This window comes from Ruditapes philippinarum, unplaced genomic scaffold (genome assembly GCF_026571515.1).
Source record: "Ruditapes philippinarum isolate M1 unplaced genomic scaffold, ASM2657151v2 ctg1933_1_1_1_1, whole genome shotgun sequence".
NCBI lineage: Eukaryota > Metazoa > Mollusca > Bivalvia > Venerida > Veneridae > Ruditapes > Ruditapes philippinarum.
This window is the reverse complement of record NW_026856096.1, coordinates 20311-38166: the sequence shown is the minus strand read 5'-3', so window position 1 is coordinate 38166 and position 17856 is coordinate 20311. Positions and strand designations below refer to the sequence as shown.

The following is a 17856-nucleotide window of genomic DNA, read 5'->3' as shown; positions in this document are numbered from 1 at the left end:
CAACTAGAACTTGGCACTTTGAATTCAGGATTTAGCCTAAAATGTGACTAATTTACTACAGAAGAAAGGCGAGAGTTAGTTTGGCCCACACCTCCATTGGAAGCTGGAGACAAATACCGGATACCGGATATAGCATATTAGCATCTATTTGACATATGGCGGGAAATGCAATTTTAATGGTAATGAACGGCGAAAATAAAATGTTGTAGTTGGAAGTTTTGTTTCATGTATGTTATATATTTGTGAAATATTTTAATATTATGAAGTATTAAGTATGTTTCTACATTTTTAATTCTTTTCAATACAGTACAGCTGCCATGTTACTCTTTTGAACAATTTGTAGTTGGTTTTCGCGAGTTAGAATTTTGGTGCTGTCGTTTTATCATTTTATTATTTGAAAGACCTTGTCGTTTTATGTTGACACATTACAGTTTTAATTGTACTTTCAGCATTTTGCACCTTTTTGCACCAAACTCCAATTTGTACTAAGATTGGCAGACAATCTTAAGTTAAAAAGTGCCTTATGGCTTACCTGATTTTAAAATCCATACCTCTTTTAGAATCATGTCTTCAAATGGAGAGAGAGAAATAGGTGACTTTGATACGGAAATAAATAAGTTAGAGAAAGAAATAGAAGATCTAGAGAAGAAAGTTGATGAACAAGAAAAGGAAAACAATCTTCTGAAAGCATGGCAGTATGTTCATTTATTTATTTATTTACCAGTGATTTTCCTGTTTTTATAACAGACTCTGATAAAAGGCCTCTTCCCATTTGAAATTTTTTCTTTAAAATCATGCAGTTTTCCCAAAAATCTTAACTTAAACCCGCTTTTTTACTTCCCAAATTTGCAATTTTAGTGATATTTTATCCCAAAATCAAGTGGCTAAGGCCTCTTCCATAAACACTGTTTACATATGTAGCTTCACAATTAATTTCTATTATATGTTTAAGAATATTTAATTCAAGGATTTAATATATTGTCACATAAGTGCATTAATCTCCCCAAGATATCTAATGTTCTAACCATTCATGTGACCAGATTTGGTTTGCATTGAACATCTTTAGAAGTTGAGAATATAATTATTTGTTATTCATTTCAGACAATGGTACCAAAGTAGTTTTGAAGCTTTACAACATGTTAGTTTATCATAAATATAATAAAATATATTGTTTGGTTTTATTAACCTGTCAATTACATACTGATTACACGGTCGATGCACACAGTATATTAATCTTCGGTAGATGTTCGGTAAGTTCCGTGAGATGTACGCTGTACGATAGAATTTAATTTAATTTGTATCACTAATCTAAGTGTACTCAGCGTTATAGCGCAATAGGGTAAATCACGAGTTTATAGTCTAAGTGCCACACGTGTTTTAAGTTCGAGGCCGCGTTGGTCCATGTTTTTTTTCTAATTAATACTTTCAACATTATTGAATCTATATATGATTATTTTATGATGTTCGTTTTTTTATTATGTTTACTAAATTTTGTTATGTATATACTCTTTTTAAATAACATGTTTTCTTAAGAATTCATGTTTAAAATTAAAATGGATTAAAAACAATAAATGTCTTTTCAATGCCGTAAAACACACTACAAATCTGTTCCATTAAAATATACTGCAAAAATAAAGAGTACTAAAACAATGGCAACAGTAAGGATCGAACCACAGACCTCTCAATTACCAGGCATTCTCTTTATCGACTGTGCTATTGTGAATTAACGAAAAACTTCACCTTAAGCTGGCGTGACTTTCAATCCATGACTAATATACTCCTCATTAATTCTCGTAAACTACACGGACCAAACCGAAGTGGGATCGAATATTTAAATGAGTCCTATAATGCATTCATAATTGACAGGTCAATAAAATCAGACTATACAATAAAATATTTTGCCCACTACAAACTCTGTAACTTAAACTGAAGAGTGCAGTTTTCGAATCCCTGTTTATATAGCACTGACATAATGTGTTCATTCATAAAGATAATTGAGTTGTTGATGCTGTTTTCAGGGAGTATCAGAACCAAGAAAAAGTTGAGGAAGATAATGATGATATTCTTAGAGCACGGGTACAGGGTCTTAGACACCAGGTATTTTGTCTTTTTTTTCTGAAACAGGTCTATGACTCCAATGTTATTTTTTATTACCCCCACTGATGACATTGAAAAGGCGATATAAAAATGGTGTCCATCTGTCCAAAGCCATATCTAAAGTATTGTTTAATTTTCCTTATTATTGGCAGAAATAATTATATGGATAAGGTGAGGAGGATCATCAAGTTTCATCAAAATCCACTAAGGGATTATTGAGTTATGTCCCTTTGTTATTTTTAAAGAAAATTGCCATATTGAGTCAAATTTTACAAATGGTTGATTACGTTGTAATAGAACTAGAACAAGAATGTATCCAAAAGTAAGGAAATGATGTTTATCAAATATTATCAAACATGCTTTTTAAAGTGTGGCTCTTTATTAATTAAGAGAAAGCATTGTTTATAGGAAAATTACCAATTTGAACCATATTTTAGAAGTGGCTAGTTGGATTGTAATGAAATTCAGCATGATTATATATTATAATACAGAGATGATATTGATTAAACACTAGCAAAATCTCTTATTATTGCATTTTGAGTGATTGTCCTTGGTAAATTTAAAATCTTTTGTTTTTAGCCAACCTTTACATGTGGTAGATTGGATTTTAATGAAATTCAGTTGCATGTATTTTAGTTTGCTATAAGTTAGTTGTTAACATGAATACATGTATATACCAGCACAATGTAGTAAAGTCTTGTTTCATTTAACTCTTCAGATTGATACATTGAAAGAGTTTAGGGGTGTGGCTATAACTGGTGTCTCAACTGAAATTATTGGTCAAGGTAAGACCAGGTATTCTCTTTGACATAGATAATCTTTCCTTACTGAAGAAAAAGCACTAATATCTTAATAGTGAATAGAAAACATCAAAATTTATGACCAATAAAACCTAATTGAAATTAAAGACTGTTTATTTTTGAAATGAAGTTTACTAAAACAAACTTGTACATTTATATTTTATTTGAAAGAAATTACTTTTTAATGATAGATATATTTTGATAAAGACCTAAAGTAACTAGAAATGTGTCATCATGCCACGGATGCCCCCGCATGCAGCCAAAATTTCAGGTGTTATAATATTTAGTTCCAAATTTATTTGCACAAATTATTGTTTTCATTTTAAGTTCAAAGCCCTTAAAACTTTTCAATGTTAACACAAACCATTTCCATACAATGTTCAAGGCACTGAAATTATTCAGTCTTAACCTTTTGAAAATAGCATATTTCATATTTGTAGCCAAAATAATGGCTACATATATTTCCACAAAAGTATGAGTGCTGAAACTGAAAGTTCAAAATTTTTCCAATATTCAAGAAAGATAAGTTTGTCGAAAATCATTGAACCACGACCAAATTCAAACTTAAACTGCTTATTCCTAAGATGTATCTATATTATTTTCAGTGAAAGGGACATAACTCTGCCAAAAAATCATCGAACCATGACCAAATTCCAACTTGACCTGCCCATTCCTTTTACATATTCATATGTCAAATTTGAGTTGAATATGTAACACTGTTGGGTAGATAATGAACAGAAACTGTAAATTTCATATTAATTTCAAAGTGAAAGGGGCATTACTCTGCCAAAAAATCATTGAACAATGAACAAATTAGAACTGGGCCTGGGCATTCTAAAAACATATCCATATGTCAAATTTGAGTTGAATGTGTTGTACTGTTGAGGATATAATAAACAGAAACTGAAAATTTCATATTATTTTCAAAGTAAAAGGAGCATAACTCTGCCAAAAATCATCAAACCATGACCAAATTCAAACTTAAACTGTATTTTCTCATGACATATCCATATGTCAAATTTGAGTTGAAAATGTTGTACCGTTGGGGAGATAATGAACGGAAACTGAAAATTTCATATTATTTTTAAGTAAAAGGGGCATTACTCTGCCAAAAATCATCGAACCATGACAAAATTCGAACTTGATTTGTATTTTCTCATGACATATCCATATGTCAAATTTGAGTTGAATGTGTTGTACTGTTGTGGAGATAATGAAAGGAAACTCAAAATTTCATATTATTTTCAAAGTAAAAGGGGCATAACTCTGCCAAAAATCATCGAACCATGACCAAATTCGAACTTGACCTGTATTTTCTCATGATATATCAATATGTCAAATTTGAGTTGAATATTTTGTACCGTTGGGGAGATAATGAACGGAAACTGAAAATTTCATATTATTTTCAAAGTAAAAGGGGCATAACTCTACCAAAAATCATCAAACCATGACCAAATTCGAACTTGACCTGTATTGTTTCATGACATATCCATGTGTCAAATTTGAGTTGAATGTGTTGTACGGTTGGGGAGATAATGAACGGAAACTGAAAATTTCATATTAATTTCAAAGTGAAAGGGGCATTACTCTGCCAAAAAATCATTGAACAATGAACAAATTAGAACTGGGCCTGGGCATTCTAAAAACATATCCATATGTCAAATTTGAGTTGAATGTGTTGTACTGTTGAGGATATAATAAACAGAAACTGAAAATTTCATATTATTTTCAAAGTAAAAGGAGCATAACTCTGCCAAAAATCATCAAACCATGACCAAATTCAAACTTAAACTGTATTTTCTCATGACATATCCATATGTCAAATTTGAGTTGAAAATGTTGTACCGTTGGGGAGATAATGAACGGAAACTGAAAATTTCATATTATTTTTAAGTAAAAGGGGCATTACTCTGCCAAAAATCATCGAACCATGACAAAATTCGAACTTGATTTGTATTTTCTCATGACATATCCATATGTCAAATTTGAGTTGAGTGTGTTGTACTGTTGTGGAGATAATGAAAGGAAACTCAAAATTTCATATTATTTTCAAAGTAAAAGGGGCATAACTCTGCCAAAAATCATCGAACCATGACCAAATTCGAACTTGACCTGTATTTTCTCATGATATATCAATATGTCAAATTTGAGTTGAATATTTTGTACCGTTGGGGAGATAATGAACGGAAACTGAAAATTTCATATTATTTTCAAAGTAAAAGGGGCATAACTCTACCAAAAATCATCAAACCATGACCAAATTCGAACTTGACCTGTATTGTTTCATGACATATCCATGTGTCAAATTTGAGTTGAATGTGTTGTACGGTTGGGGAGATAATGAACGGAAACTGAAAATTTCATATTATTTTCAAAGTAAAAGGGGCATAACTCTGCCAAAAATCATCGAACCATGACCAAATTCGAACTTGACCTGTATTTTCTCATGACATATCCATATGTCAAATTTGAGTTGAATATGTGCAACCGTTACTAAGATAATGAACGGAAACTGATGATGACGGAATGACAGAATGACGGAATGACGGAAGGACGGAATGACGGAAGGACGGAATGACGGAAGGACGGAACAGGGTAACACTATATGCCCCGGCCATTACATGGCGGGGGCATAAAAACTCAAATTATTGCAGTTTTTATATTGAATCAATGCAAGCGAGGTAACAGTAACAAACTTTCATGAGTTACTACTCTTGATTGGATACTTAATTCAAAGGGTGAACATATGATGATGAACAATCAGTTTGTTGTAAATTACTTTGTGATGCAGTAATAACTTGATATCATCACCTTAGTATATATCTGACATCACCTAAAGTGCAGTAACTTGTTAACTGCTATTGAATTTTAATAAGAGTTAACCTGTTTACTGGACTATGGTGACAATATTCTTAAGCAAATTATTGATACAGTCGGCATCGTACTTGCGTCCACCTTTATTAGGCGACTTTTTTATTAAGCGGCCGCATAAAATCCCTCCCGATGATTTTAACTATTTAATTTAATTCCATTAAACGACTATTTTATATCGCGGCCAGCGGCCACTAAATGTCGGCCCAAATGTACAAAATTAAGTGTTAAAGTATCTATTAAACGGCCGTGACAAACAATCGTCCCGGCGGGCATTCTCACCTGAATCCCGGACAATCCCCCTCCCGGACGATTCCCCTTCCATATTATTTTCACAACCCGGACATTTCCCCTCTCGTTATTTTAATAGGGCGGACTTTTCCCCTCCCGTTAATTTTACAGGGCGGACAATTCGCCTCCCGTTATTTTAGCAGAGTGGACAATTCCCCTCCCGTTTTTTTTCACAGAGCGGAACGTGACATTATACATCCCTTAATCATAGCCGCCTATGCGAATAAAAAAATCTATAAACATTCTTATTAAAGATGACAGTTTTTACTCTTAACAACAAACTGTTAAAGATCGGAACTTTTAAGAATCATTATTTCACAAAGGTGACATTATACCGCCTTTAATCATTGCCGCCGCTGCTTAAGATAAACAAACTGTCAATAAAAAATCTTTAATCAATGCTGCCCTTAATTAAATGTGTCCTTGATTGCAAAACCAATTATTTACAATTATTTTACCGCTGCAGAAATGTATTGACGAAATAAAGATTATTTTAACAAAAAAATGCGTTTTGTTTTGTTTATATTCATGTCAATATAGACAAGCAAAATGTATTTAAAGTCGATTAAAAATACCTTTCAAATAAACAATATTATAACATATATATGTTCAACAGCCACGGGAGGGAAATTGTCCGCTCTGACAACAGCGGGAGGGGAATTGTCCGCTCTGCTAAAATAACGGGAGGGGAATTGTCCGCCCTGTAAAATGAACGGGAGGGGAATTGTCCGCCGTAGAAAAATAACGGGAGGGGAAATGTCCGGGTTGTGAAAAAACATTCAAATTTACTGGGAGGGGAATCATCCGGGAGGGGAATTGTCCGGATACCTTCTCACCTGTGTAATTAGCGAGTAGGTTAGATGTGTACACGCAAACAAACAAATATTTTTCATGGTCATTGGTCACAAATAATTGCCGTTTAAAAACGAAATGAATAACAATTGCAATCGTTTCAAAATCGAATTTTCCGATCGTAATATTTATTGTGACATATTTTGTCAGAGCAATAACGTATCACAACACCGCATTTGCATAGTTTTGTCATGTGCTCAGAGTGACTTCCCTTATCTAAAATGACGTCGGATCGAGCAAAAAAAGACAGACAACTAAGACCGGATAAATTGTATGAGGAAATCGTGCATGGAATTGAGTCTGAGTAAATAGCAAATGTCATCGATTGTAGTCGAAATAAAATCGTGAAACGTAGTGGACTAAACATTACAGAACCGAGCCTTTCATTGCTGATGGTGTAGGTGCTCATCAGATGCTTTATAAAATACATGTAGTATCCCATTAAATATGACCCTTCGACAAAAAAACCTAGATATTGAATTTGAAATCGGGGTAGTGTGAAAACTAATTGTTGAAAAAATCAAGAAGTTTAAAACTCATCGCATAAAAAATTATCTGGAGCTCTGGGCTGATGATTCTAAAGTGTGTTCAGCAGGAGATGTGTTTGAACATATTAAAATATAAGACAATATGCTTTGTTTCATGGTCAAAATGACCTGTTGACAGTATTATGAGCGTAGATCACATTTGTACACAAATTTCTACTAAAAAACAAACAATATTGATGACTTTTTTTTTAAAAACAAAGGCATAAATGTAATTATAAAACTGTAATACATATATAATATTGTACATTATTTGTTTTTTATAAAAATGCTGTTATTATATCTATGACTTGTAATAAAAAGTCTCGAAGTTTCCAGAATTCTATTGAGAGACCACTTTATTAAGAGACCACTTTTTGGCAGTCCCTTGAGTGGTCTCTTAATACAATGTCGACTGTATCAGGAACATATTTTGAATGTCCCAGTAAATTTGCTATAAGAAGGGTTGACTCTATATTGTATTTTTTTTAGACATGTTATATTTGGAGAAAGAGAAACAGGTAGATGGTATGTGTGGAGAAGTGGAGTTTCAGCTCAAGATGGTAATACAGGAATCTATGGTAAGTTCTTTTTTTTGTGAGCAATGAATTAAACATTGAAGGACAAGGAAAACTAAGTGCTTTCAGGTAATATGAGATTTTATCTGCAGTAAATTTTCATGCAAAAGAAGTAAATTTCAATTTTTGAAATTACTCATCATTCCTTTGAAGGACAAGGAAAACTGTATGCTTAATACGAGATATGAAATGTACTTTACTTCAATCTACTTTTCATTGAAAAATAGCAAATTTTGAATTTCTTGAAAATCAGTAAGATTGACTTGCCATTCCTGCTAACAAATTTGACTGCTTGTAATTTTGAGAGTTTGTTGTGTCTGTGTTTTCCATTGAATGAATATTAAGTGGTAAAAAAAGTTGTATGATAAACATGGTGAATGTAGGAAACCTTTCCAAGTTTGATTTGAATCCTCCAAGAGGTGTTACCTTACCAAGTTAATCCTAAAATGTGCAAATATGACCATAACTTGTTTGAATAATTAAGAAATAGAAGTGCTAGCAAGTAAAAAGACTGTTAATATCTCAGATTAAAAGTTATGCTTTACAAATAAATGATAAATGAGCCACGTCATGACAAAACCAACATAATGGGTTTGCGACCAGCATGGATCCAGACCAGCCTGTGCATCTGCGCAGTCTGATCAGGATCCATGATGTTCGCTGTCAGTTTCTCTACTTGTTATAGGGTTTGTAAGCGAACAGCATGGATCCTGATCAGACTGCGTGGATGCGCAGGCTGGTCTGGATCCATGCTGGTCGCAAACCCATTATGTTGGTTTTGTCGTGACGCGACTCAAATGATTGTGAAATTACTATTTCTGTGTTTACAGGATCAAGATTCGACTGTCCATGCAAAGATAACACACCTCTCTATATCTGCATCTGAATGTGTATACAGGGACCTGAAACTCACTGTAGAACAGTTTGTATTCCTTATGTTTGATTTTCTTGTTTTATATAGTAGTGAGATCATGGTTAAGATTATTAAGTTTTTTTAAAATGTTTGTTCATGGATGGTGAAGGCAGCCATACAGGTGGGGGCATATTAAAGTCTATACTCGCTAAACTCAATAGGGAGAGCATCAGATTAGTAATGCAGGGGTAGCTGGTTCAATCCCGAGCAAGACATAATTTGAGCCGCGTCATGACAAAACCAACATAATGGGTTTGCGACCAGCATGGATCCAGACCAGCCTGCGCATCCGCGCAGTCAGATCAGGATCCATGCTGTTCGCTTACCAACTCTATTACAAGTGTAAAAACTGAATCCTGATCAGACTGCGCGGATGCGCAGGCTGGTCTGGATCCATGCTGGTCGCAAACGCATTACGTTGGTTTTGTCTTGACGCGGCTCATTTCTCAGATATAATTGATCTCATACACAAAGTCTAGTTGTCATCTGCCTCTGAAACAGTCAGTTGTGAAGAAATGGTAATTACTGGTTAGTTATCCAGGAGAGCCAGTTCGGTTAATTGACTGCCAAGGTATGACCTAAAACACATGTTAAGATTGACATAAAAAAAACAAGAAAAACAACAAACAGCAGGTACCTGGTCATGCCTCAAATAATGCATTGTGGAGCACTGGATGACATTCTCTAAGTGATGCTTGAAAGTTGCTGTGTAACCTTTAAGAACTTGATGTTACTTCAACCACAATTGAACATAAATATCCCGATTATATGCCCTAAAATTTCCAACATTGCAAGTATTGAAATATTTGTGCATAAAGACATTGAATAGAGTTTTACAATTCAGATATACTACTGTATAAATATGTCTGGTCTACCATGCACATACTTTCTTTTATTCTACAGGTTGGCAGAGGAAGGCAATGCACAAGGTTTTCTTACTCTGTTAAGACCTTACAACACATGGCTGAAGGCAAGGAAGAAAACTTTTGAACATTTTGTAAAAACTTATCCAAAAATTGCAAAATGCCCAAATATACAACAGTTGATTTTGAAACATCCTGTGAAGAAATTGTAAGTGATTTTGTTTGTGTATGAGATATATATTGTTTAATCTTTTGTCCTCACACTCAAGCTCTAGGTTTGAAGTACAAGGTAGATTATGAACAGCTTATATATTGTGTTTATAAATTATGTACCAAATTCAAGCCAGTAGTATAAAGCTATAGGTTTAAATAATTACAATGTAAATCTGTTTTAAATTAAATTATGTGAAATAGCCGAATTGTTCTTTCAGAATACAATAACTGCTAAGAGCATAGGGTGTGATACATTTAAAAACACTTTACTATCTTACATCAGTAACTTGTGAATTTTAAATGGCAATTATATATATATATATGATTGCATATAATAAGCATTTGCTAATGCAAATATGAGTTTTGTTTGAATTAATAAGTGTTACACAATATAATAGTTGTACATACATGTACAATCATTACTGTTTGCATTTTATACATAATGTGTTTTCTATGGTATGTGATATGTTTCAGTTCATTTGAGATAGTATGGGGATGTAGAGTTACAGACACGTACAATGTGTTACCGGAGATAGAGTTAAATGTTAATATTCCTAAAAAAGGTAGGTCACTGTCATCATTATACCCCCAAAAACGAAGTTTGGGGGGGTATATAGGAGTCACCCGGTGGTCGGTTGGTCGTCGGTCGGGCGGTCGGTCGGTCGGTCGGTCCAGACGTCCGTTGCATTTTCCTTGTCCGGAGCATAACTTGAAGACTAATGATTGGAATTCAATATAACTACACACAATGATCAAGCACAATGAGAGAAAGTGCAGTGCACAAGAACCATAACTCTATCTTGACTAATTACAGAGTTATTGCCCTTTGTTACTTTTCCTTGTCCGGGGCATAACTTAAAAACTACTGGTTGGAATTCAAAACAACTTCATACAATTGTCAAACACATTAAGGGGAAGTGCAGTGCACAAGAACCATAACTCTATCTGAATTAATTACAGAGTTATTGCCCTTGTTACTTTTCCATTGCTTTTCTTTTGTGCGGCCCATAACTTGAAGACTAATTGTTGGAATTCAATATAACTACATACAATGGTCAAGCACAATGAGAGGAAGTGCAGTGCACAAGAACCATAACTCTATCTTGACTAATTACAGAGTTATTGCCCTTGGTTTCTTTTCCTTGTCTGGGGCATAACTTGAAAACTACTAGATGGAATTCAAAAGAACTTCATACAATTGTCAAACACAATAAGGGGAAGTGCAGTGCACAAGAACCATAACTCTATCTAAAGTAATTACAGAGTTATTGCCCTTTGTTACTTTTCCATTGCTTTCTTTTGTGCGGACCATAACTTGAAGACTAATTGTTGGAATTCATTATAACTTAATATAATGGTCAAGCACATTTAGAGGAAGTGCAGTGCACAAGAACCATAACTCCATCTTGACTTATTACAGAGTTACTGCCCTTTGTTACTTTTCCTTTTTCAGAGTATGACTTGAAAACTACTGGTTGGAATTCAAAACAACTTCATACAATGATCAAACACAATAAGGGGAAGTGCAGTGCATAAGAACTATAACTCCATCTTGACTTATTACAGAGTTATTGCCCTTTCTTACTTTTCCATTGCCTTTTTTGTCCGGAGCATAACTTGAAGATTAATAGTTGGAATTCAATATAACTTCATACAATGGTCAAGCACATTGAGAGGAAGTGCAGTGCACAAGAACCATAACTCCATCTTGACTAATCACAGAGTTATTGCCCTTTGTTACTTTTCCTTGTCCAGAGCATAATTTGAAAACTACTGTTTGAAATTTAATACAACTTCATACAGTTGTCAATGACATTAAAAGGAAGTGCAGTGCACAAGGGCCATAACTCCATTTTGACAAAATACAGAGTTACTGCCCTTTGATACTTTTCCTTGTCCGGAGCATAACTTAAAACATACTGGTTGGAATTCAAAACAACTTCATACAATGGTCAAGCACAATAAGAGGAAGTGCAGTGCACAAGAACTATAACTCCATCTTCAGTATTTATAGAGTTATTGCCCTTTGTTTCTTTTCCTTGTCTTTCTGGACTTATTACAGAGTAATTCAATAAAACTTCATCAATGGCCAACCACATTGAAAGGAAATGCAACATACAAGAACCACAACTATCTTTAATTGCGCACAACCATAACTCTATATTTCAATTCTTTTACAAGGTATTCTGTTACTAGTAACAGCCTCATTTCTGAAGCAGTCTTGTGGGGGTATTAATCACATTTAGTGATAGTTCTAGTTTAAAATTTATAGACATTTCCTCAATAAGTACAGGCCTGCAGAACTAGCTCTTTAGGTTGAATATTGAAAGCATATCAGATTATTGAGTTAAGTCTTAGATGGTTTGCTGAGTGGTTAAGGTCATTGACTTCAAAGCACTTGCCCCTCACCACTGTGGGTTCGAATCTCGACAAGGACTTTGGATTCTTTCATGTGAGGAGGCTATCCAGCTAGCTTATGGAACGTCAATGGTTCTACTCAGGTGCCTGTTCATGCCTGAAATAATGCATGGAAGGGCATTTGAGGTCTTCTTTCACCAGTAAAGCTGGAAAGTCGCCATATGACCTATGAAAGAGGGACATAAATCTCAACCCAAATATATAAGTCTTAGGTGTAGCACAGGTTACTCTTTGACGATTTGGTTTATAGAAGATAATTATGTTTAATGCTATTTGTCTTCTGCCACAGTTTACCTATCAATTTATGACAGAAAATATTTTATCATATTCAGTGTAAAAAAATCATCAAAGTATGCTTGGTTGGCTTTTAAAGTTTAAAAATTGCACACAGGCACTGCAACGGTATTTTTCTTATCCTGCCACGCTATGTGAAAGTTAACATTTTTTTTGCTCAGCAGCTGGGTTTTAATATTTTTAACTACACAAAACATATCCAATAGATGCTACTGTACATGCATGTACCGACAAATAACGTAGTGGCTTGAATTATGATTTCAGACTAATGTTTTGTTTTATTTTGCAGTGGAGAACCCAAACAGTGAATTTCTTGGAACAGTTTCTGACAAATTTCAATTGATGCTACAAGAACTTGGAATAGAAAAGACATTGAACACCCTTGTCGCTTTACTACAAAAATAAAAATGTTGTTTTCCATTACTTTACATGTATATGTCAAATAGCAGAGTACTTCACAATATGGGAATGTATTTTTGTTTATTGGTTATATCGTAATTTGTTACATATTTAAAACAACAATTTTCTTTTGTACGCACCATAGATTTTGACAAATGATTGTTTTATTTCAAGTTAGATAACTCTCTAGTTGTACCTAATTACTGTGAAATCTGAAACAATTGTAGTAAAAATTCATGGTATGATTTCTTTGAAACATAATAAAGGCAAAAAGGGAATTGCAAACTGTATTTTTTGTTGGTCAAAATTTATTACTTTTTGTTTGTTATACATGTATAACTTTACTGATTCTTAGTTTTTGATGAAAATGTTTACTTAAGATTTTTTGTAAAATGCAGAATATTTTAAAAATAAAAGATTTTAAAATGAAACAATGTTGTGCCTCTTTTTAAACCTATACATGCCTGCCTTTATTTTGAAACTGTCAATTGTTAAAGGCATTTTAATTCTAAAATAGAAAATGAAGAAAAAAAATGAGAATGCAACAGTATTGAATATGGTTACACAGCAAAGTTAATTCTTCTGAAGGCAACTTTTCTCAAACACTTAATGTGTCATTTCATGTATTGTGTAATAGACATTGGAATATATCAAAATGTCAGAAAATTTTACATGTCCAACCTTCAACATTTTATTTATCAAAAAACACTGAATACATATTTGTGGGCATTATTTTCTTGAAGTCAAACTTTGTAATTAATAACTAGAACTCTGCGAGTCGGATGTGTCACCTTGTGAACAATAAAGTTTAGGAGAAATGGCCAGAACAAAAATGAAATATGAAAATTAACAAAGGGCAATAACTCAAAAATAAGAAGTGAAGAGCAGCAGTTTCTGTGAACTGCACTTCTTATCAATAAGATCTATCATCTTATGAAGTTTCATTCCATAGCTTTTATAATTTATGAGAAATGGCCTGGACAAAAATAAAGTATGAACATTAAAAAAGTGTAATAACTCAAAAATAAGAAGTGCAGAGTACCAGTTCTTGTACACTGCACTTTTTCTTAGTGAGATCTATCATCCTATGAAGTTTAAAGACCATAGTTTTTATACTTTAGAAGAAATGGCCTGGACAAAAATAAAGTATGAAAATTAACAAAGGGCAATAACTCAAAATATATGAAATGCAGAGTACCGGTTCTTTGCACTGCAATTCTTAATGAGATCTTTCATCCTATGAAGTTTCATGTCCATAGCTTTAATACTTCAGAAGAAATGGCCCGGACAAAAATAAATATAACAAAGGGCAATAACTCAAAAATTAAGAAGTGCAGAGTATTGGTTCTTGTGCACTGCACTTCAGGTCATTATAAGAAGCATGCATACCAAGTTTGAAGTCAATCAGACTTATAATGACTGACTTATGCTCCGGACAAGCTTAAGGGGACGCCGACAACGCCGCCACCGACAAAAAGTAACCCCTATATGTCGCCTTTTTCAAGGCGACACAAAAATGATAAAATTCTATCATAAGAAATTTTGTATAGTTTAAATAGTAGTATCAGCTGTCTATAAAACATGACTTCTGCATAGCAAATTTTTTATCAATGAGAACATGGCAGTTTACAAAATAAACAAATTTAGTAGTGTATTTCTGTTATGAATCTCCATCTGTCCACATTATGTCTGGTCCATGATAATTATTTATAAATGGATTTTGAAAAAAAAATGCATGTGTGACAAATTGAGTTGTTTGTTTGACTTAGTTTTACACTGACACAGTATAGGTCATATGGTGCATTCCAGCTTTACTGGTGGAGGAAGACCTTGGGTGCCCTTCCGTGCATTATTTCAGGCATATAAGTAGAACAACTCGGCCCAGATGCTCAAACGCATTTATATTACTGTATTGCAAGACCCAGGCTTGTACAAAGGTACAGTCTCTACATATTGATGGAAAAGTATTGAAGTGACAGTTGTGGCACTGATGGAATTAACTGAAAATCTTTTAAGGGCACTGTAGTGACAAACTGTTGAGATGGAAAATCTACAGACTTATCCTTGAAACATGATGGTTGTTCATCTATTACAGGTTACAACATGAAGCACTGACAGAAATAGAAAATGAATATTCAAAGATTTGTTGTGTTGTGAAAGAATTGGATAAATCAACTATAAAATGTCCTCATTTAAAATTTCTTATTGTTTACTTGATTTTTTAAAGCTACTATCCCACACATTTTGGTTGGGATTTTTTTTTAAAAGTTCACCAAAGGCTCATACATTTATATTAACTAGATGATTAATACATGTCTTGTCCAATGAAAAATCATCTTAGTTAGGTATTTGCAATGCTTACCCTGCTGTACTTTTAAACTGTTGCAATGTTTTATTTTGTAGATATTGACTTAATTATAAACACACCCCCTAACTGGTTGCAAATAGATCAGTTGGTTACAGGTAGAACAATTGTGTGCTAGGTAAGTTTTTTTTATCATGCAATCGATTGCTGCACAATATATCAGGGAAAAATATGTCTATAAAAAGAAACCAAAACAAGAGCTGTCACTGAAAAGTGCCTAATCCCCACAAAAGGAAGCTTTGACATAAAATTTGCAATATATGCCAAAATACCTTTAATATATGCCCGACCGCCTTTGATAAAAATCATTCCTAAAATTTCATTGAAATTCCATTAGAAATGTAGGGGAAATAGTCTAAACAAATTTTATTTAAAAAATTCATCGAGGGCCCATAACTGCAGAAAAAATTCATGCATAAAATCATGGCACAATGCACAACTATGCTTGGAAAATCATGACACCATGCAAACAATTTATGAATATTTACTGAAATTTTGTTTAGGAGATGAAGGATGGACAAAGTTAATTTACTGAAAAATCAAGATACATTTACTATGCACAACCACGCTTGAGGACAAATAATCATGTTAAAGTTTCACTGAAGTCCCCCCTTCCCCTTTGGTTTTGGTGAAGAAGCACAGTCGAGCTAATATTACTCAAAAATTGACCACTATGGGGCCATAATTGTGCCAAATAAATTTTCAAATCAAGATACAGAAAACGTCACTGATAGCGAACATGGTTATAGCGAACTTCTAAGGAACAATATATTTTGGCCCGAATTTTGCCCTTCTTTATTTAATATAGAAATATTCTGTTATAGCGAACACGGTTATAAGGAAATTATTATCGCTTATAAGGAACTAATTTTTTAGTCCCAATTTAGTTAAAAGTACAGAAAATTACACTTTTATAACAAACTTCAAACAATAACTTATAACAAACAATCCTGTGAAGTTTCACTGACATCCCCTTAGTGGTTTTGGAGATGAAGGGCAAACAGGCTTATTTTACTCAAAAATTGACCCTAAATGGGCCATATTAAAATAAACTGTGCCAAAAAAATTCAAGCTGTAAAATATACTGTGCAAAACTAGGCATGGTGACAATCCTGTAAAGTTTAACCGAATTAGCCCCAGCGGTTTTGTAGATGAAGTGCAGACAAGATTATCGGACAGACAGTGCGATCACTATATGCTGCCCTTCAGTAATCCAGTTAAAAACTAATATTAATACAGTTACATGTAGTTCTACCTGCATCAAGCTGTCCAAATCTATACATGTTAATAGGGGTGCTTATATCTGTGTCTAGTGAAACATAACTCTTCGTTCACAGTTATCTTGTAGAAAATGCAAATTTTTACCTCTCAAGAATTGTAAACAAATACAGTCATGTATGTTTTAAGTTAAAGGTCATGATTTTTATGCTTCTCCAACTTGATTTGTGGGAAGAAGACTTCTATTGCCTCATATTAAGCATGAATATGTTAATCACCTAAGTTGCATTCCTGTCAATTTTTAGTCAAAATCTACCAATAAGTATGGGAGCTTTTTACAGAAATCGTTACTTGATAAAATTCAATACGTCGAGGTAATTAAAAACTAGAAATGTGTCATCATGCCACGGATGCCCCCGCATGCAGCCAAAATTTCAGATGTTATAATATTTAGTTCCTAATTTGTTTGCACAAATTATTTTTTTCATTTTAATTTCAAAGCCCTTAAAACTTTTCAATGTTAACACAAACCATTTTCATACAATGTTGAAGGCACTGAAATTATTCAGTCTAAACCTTTTGAAAATAGCATATTTCATATTTGTAGTCAAAATAATGGCTACATACATTTCAGTGCTGAAACTGAAAGTTCAAAATTTTTCCAACATTCAAGAAAGATAAGTTTGTCCAAAATCATTGAACCACGACCAAATTCAAACTTAAACTGCTTATTCCTAAGATGTATCTATATTATTTTCAAAGTGAAAGGGACATAACTCTGCCAAAAAATCATCGAACCATGACCAAATTCAAACTTGACCTGCCCATTCCTTTGACATATCCATATGTCAAATTTGAGTTGTTGGGTAGATAATGAACAGAAACTGTAAATTTCATATTATTTTCAAAGTGAAAGGGGCATTACTCTGCCAAAAATCATTATACCATGACCAAATTCCAACTTTGCCTGGGCATTCCAAAAACATATCCATATGTCAAATTTGAGTTGAATGTGTTGTACCGTTGGGGAGATAATAAACAGAAACTGAAAATTTCATATTATTTTCAAAGTGAAAGGGGCATAACCCTGCCAAAAATCATTGAACCATGACCAACTTTGAACATGACCTGCGCATTCCTGTGACGTATCCATATGTCAA

The 17856-nt window shown here is 33.5% G+C and overlaps 1 protein-coding gene across 1 annotated transcript; it reads left to right on the top strand.

The window, feature by feature from the left end:
- The first annotated feature begins 15 nt into the window (after window positions 1-15).
- On the top strand, window positions 16-13530 carry LOC132745380 (uncharacterized). The gene is made up of 9 exons (XM_060734288.1): window positions 16-227; window positions 561-695; window positions 2019-2097; window positions 2816-2882; window positions 7928-8016; window positions 8844-8935; window positions 9830-9997; window positions 10477-10565; window positions 13004-13530. The coding sequence occupies exons 2-9, from the start codon at window positions 565-567 to the stop codon at window positions 13117-13119; spliced, it is 831 nt and encodes a 276-aa protein (XP_060590271.1). The 5' UTR covers window positions 16-227; window positions 561-564; the 3' UTR covers window positions 13120-13530.
- The last annotated feature ends 4326 nt before the right edge of the window (window positions 13531-17856 follow it).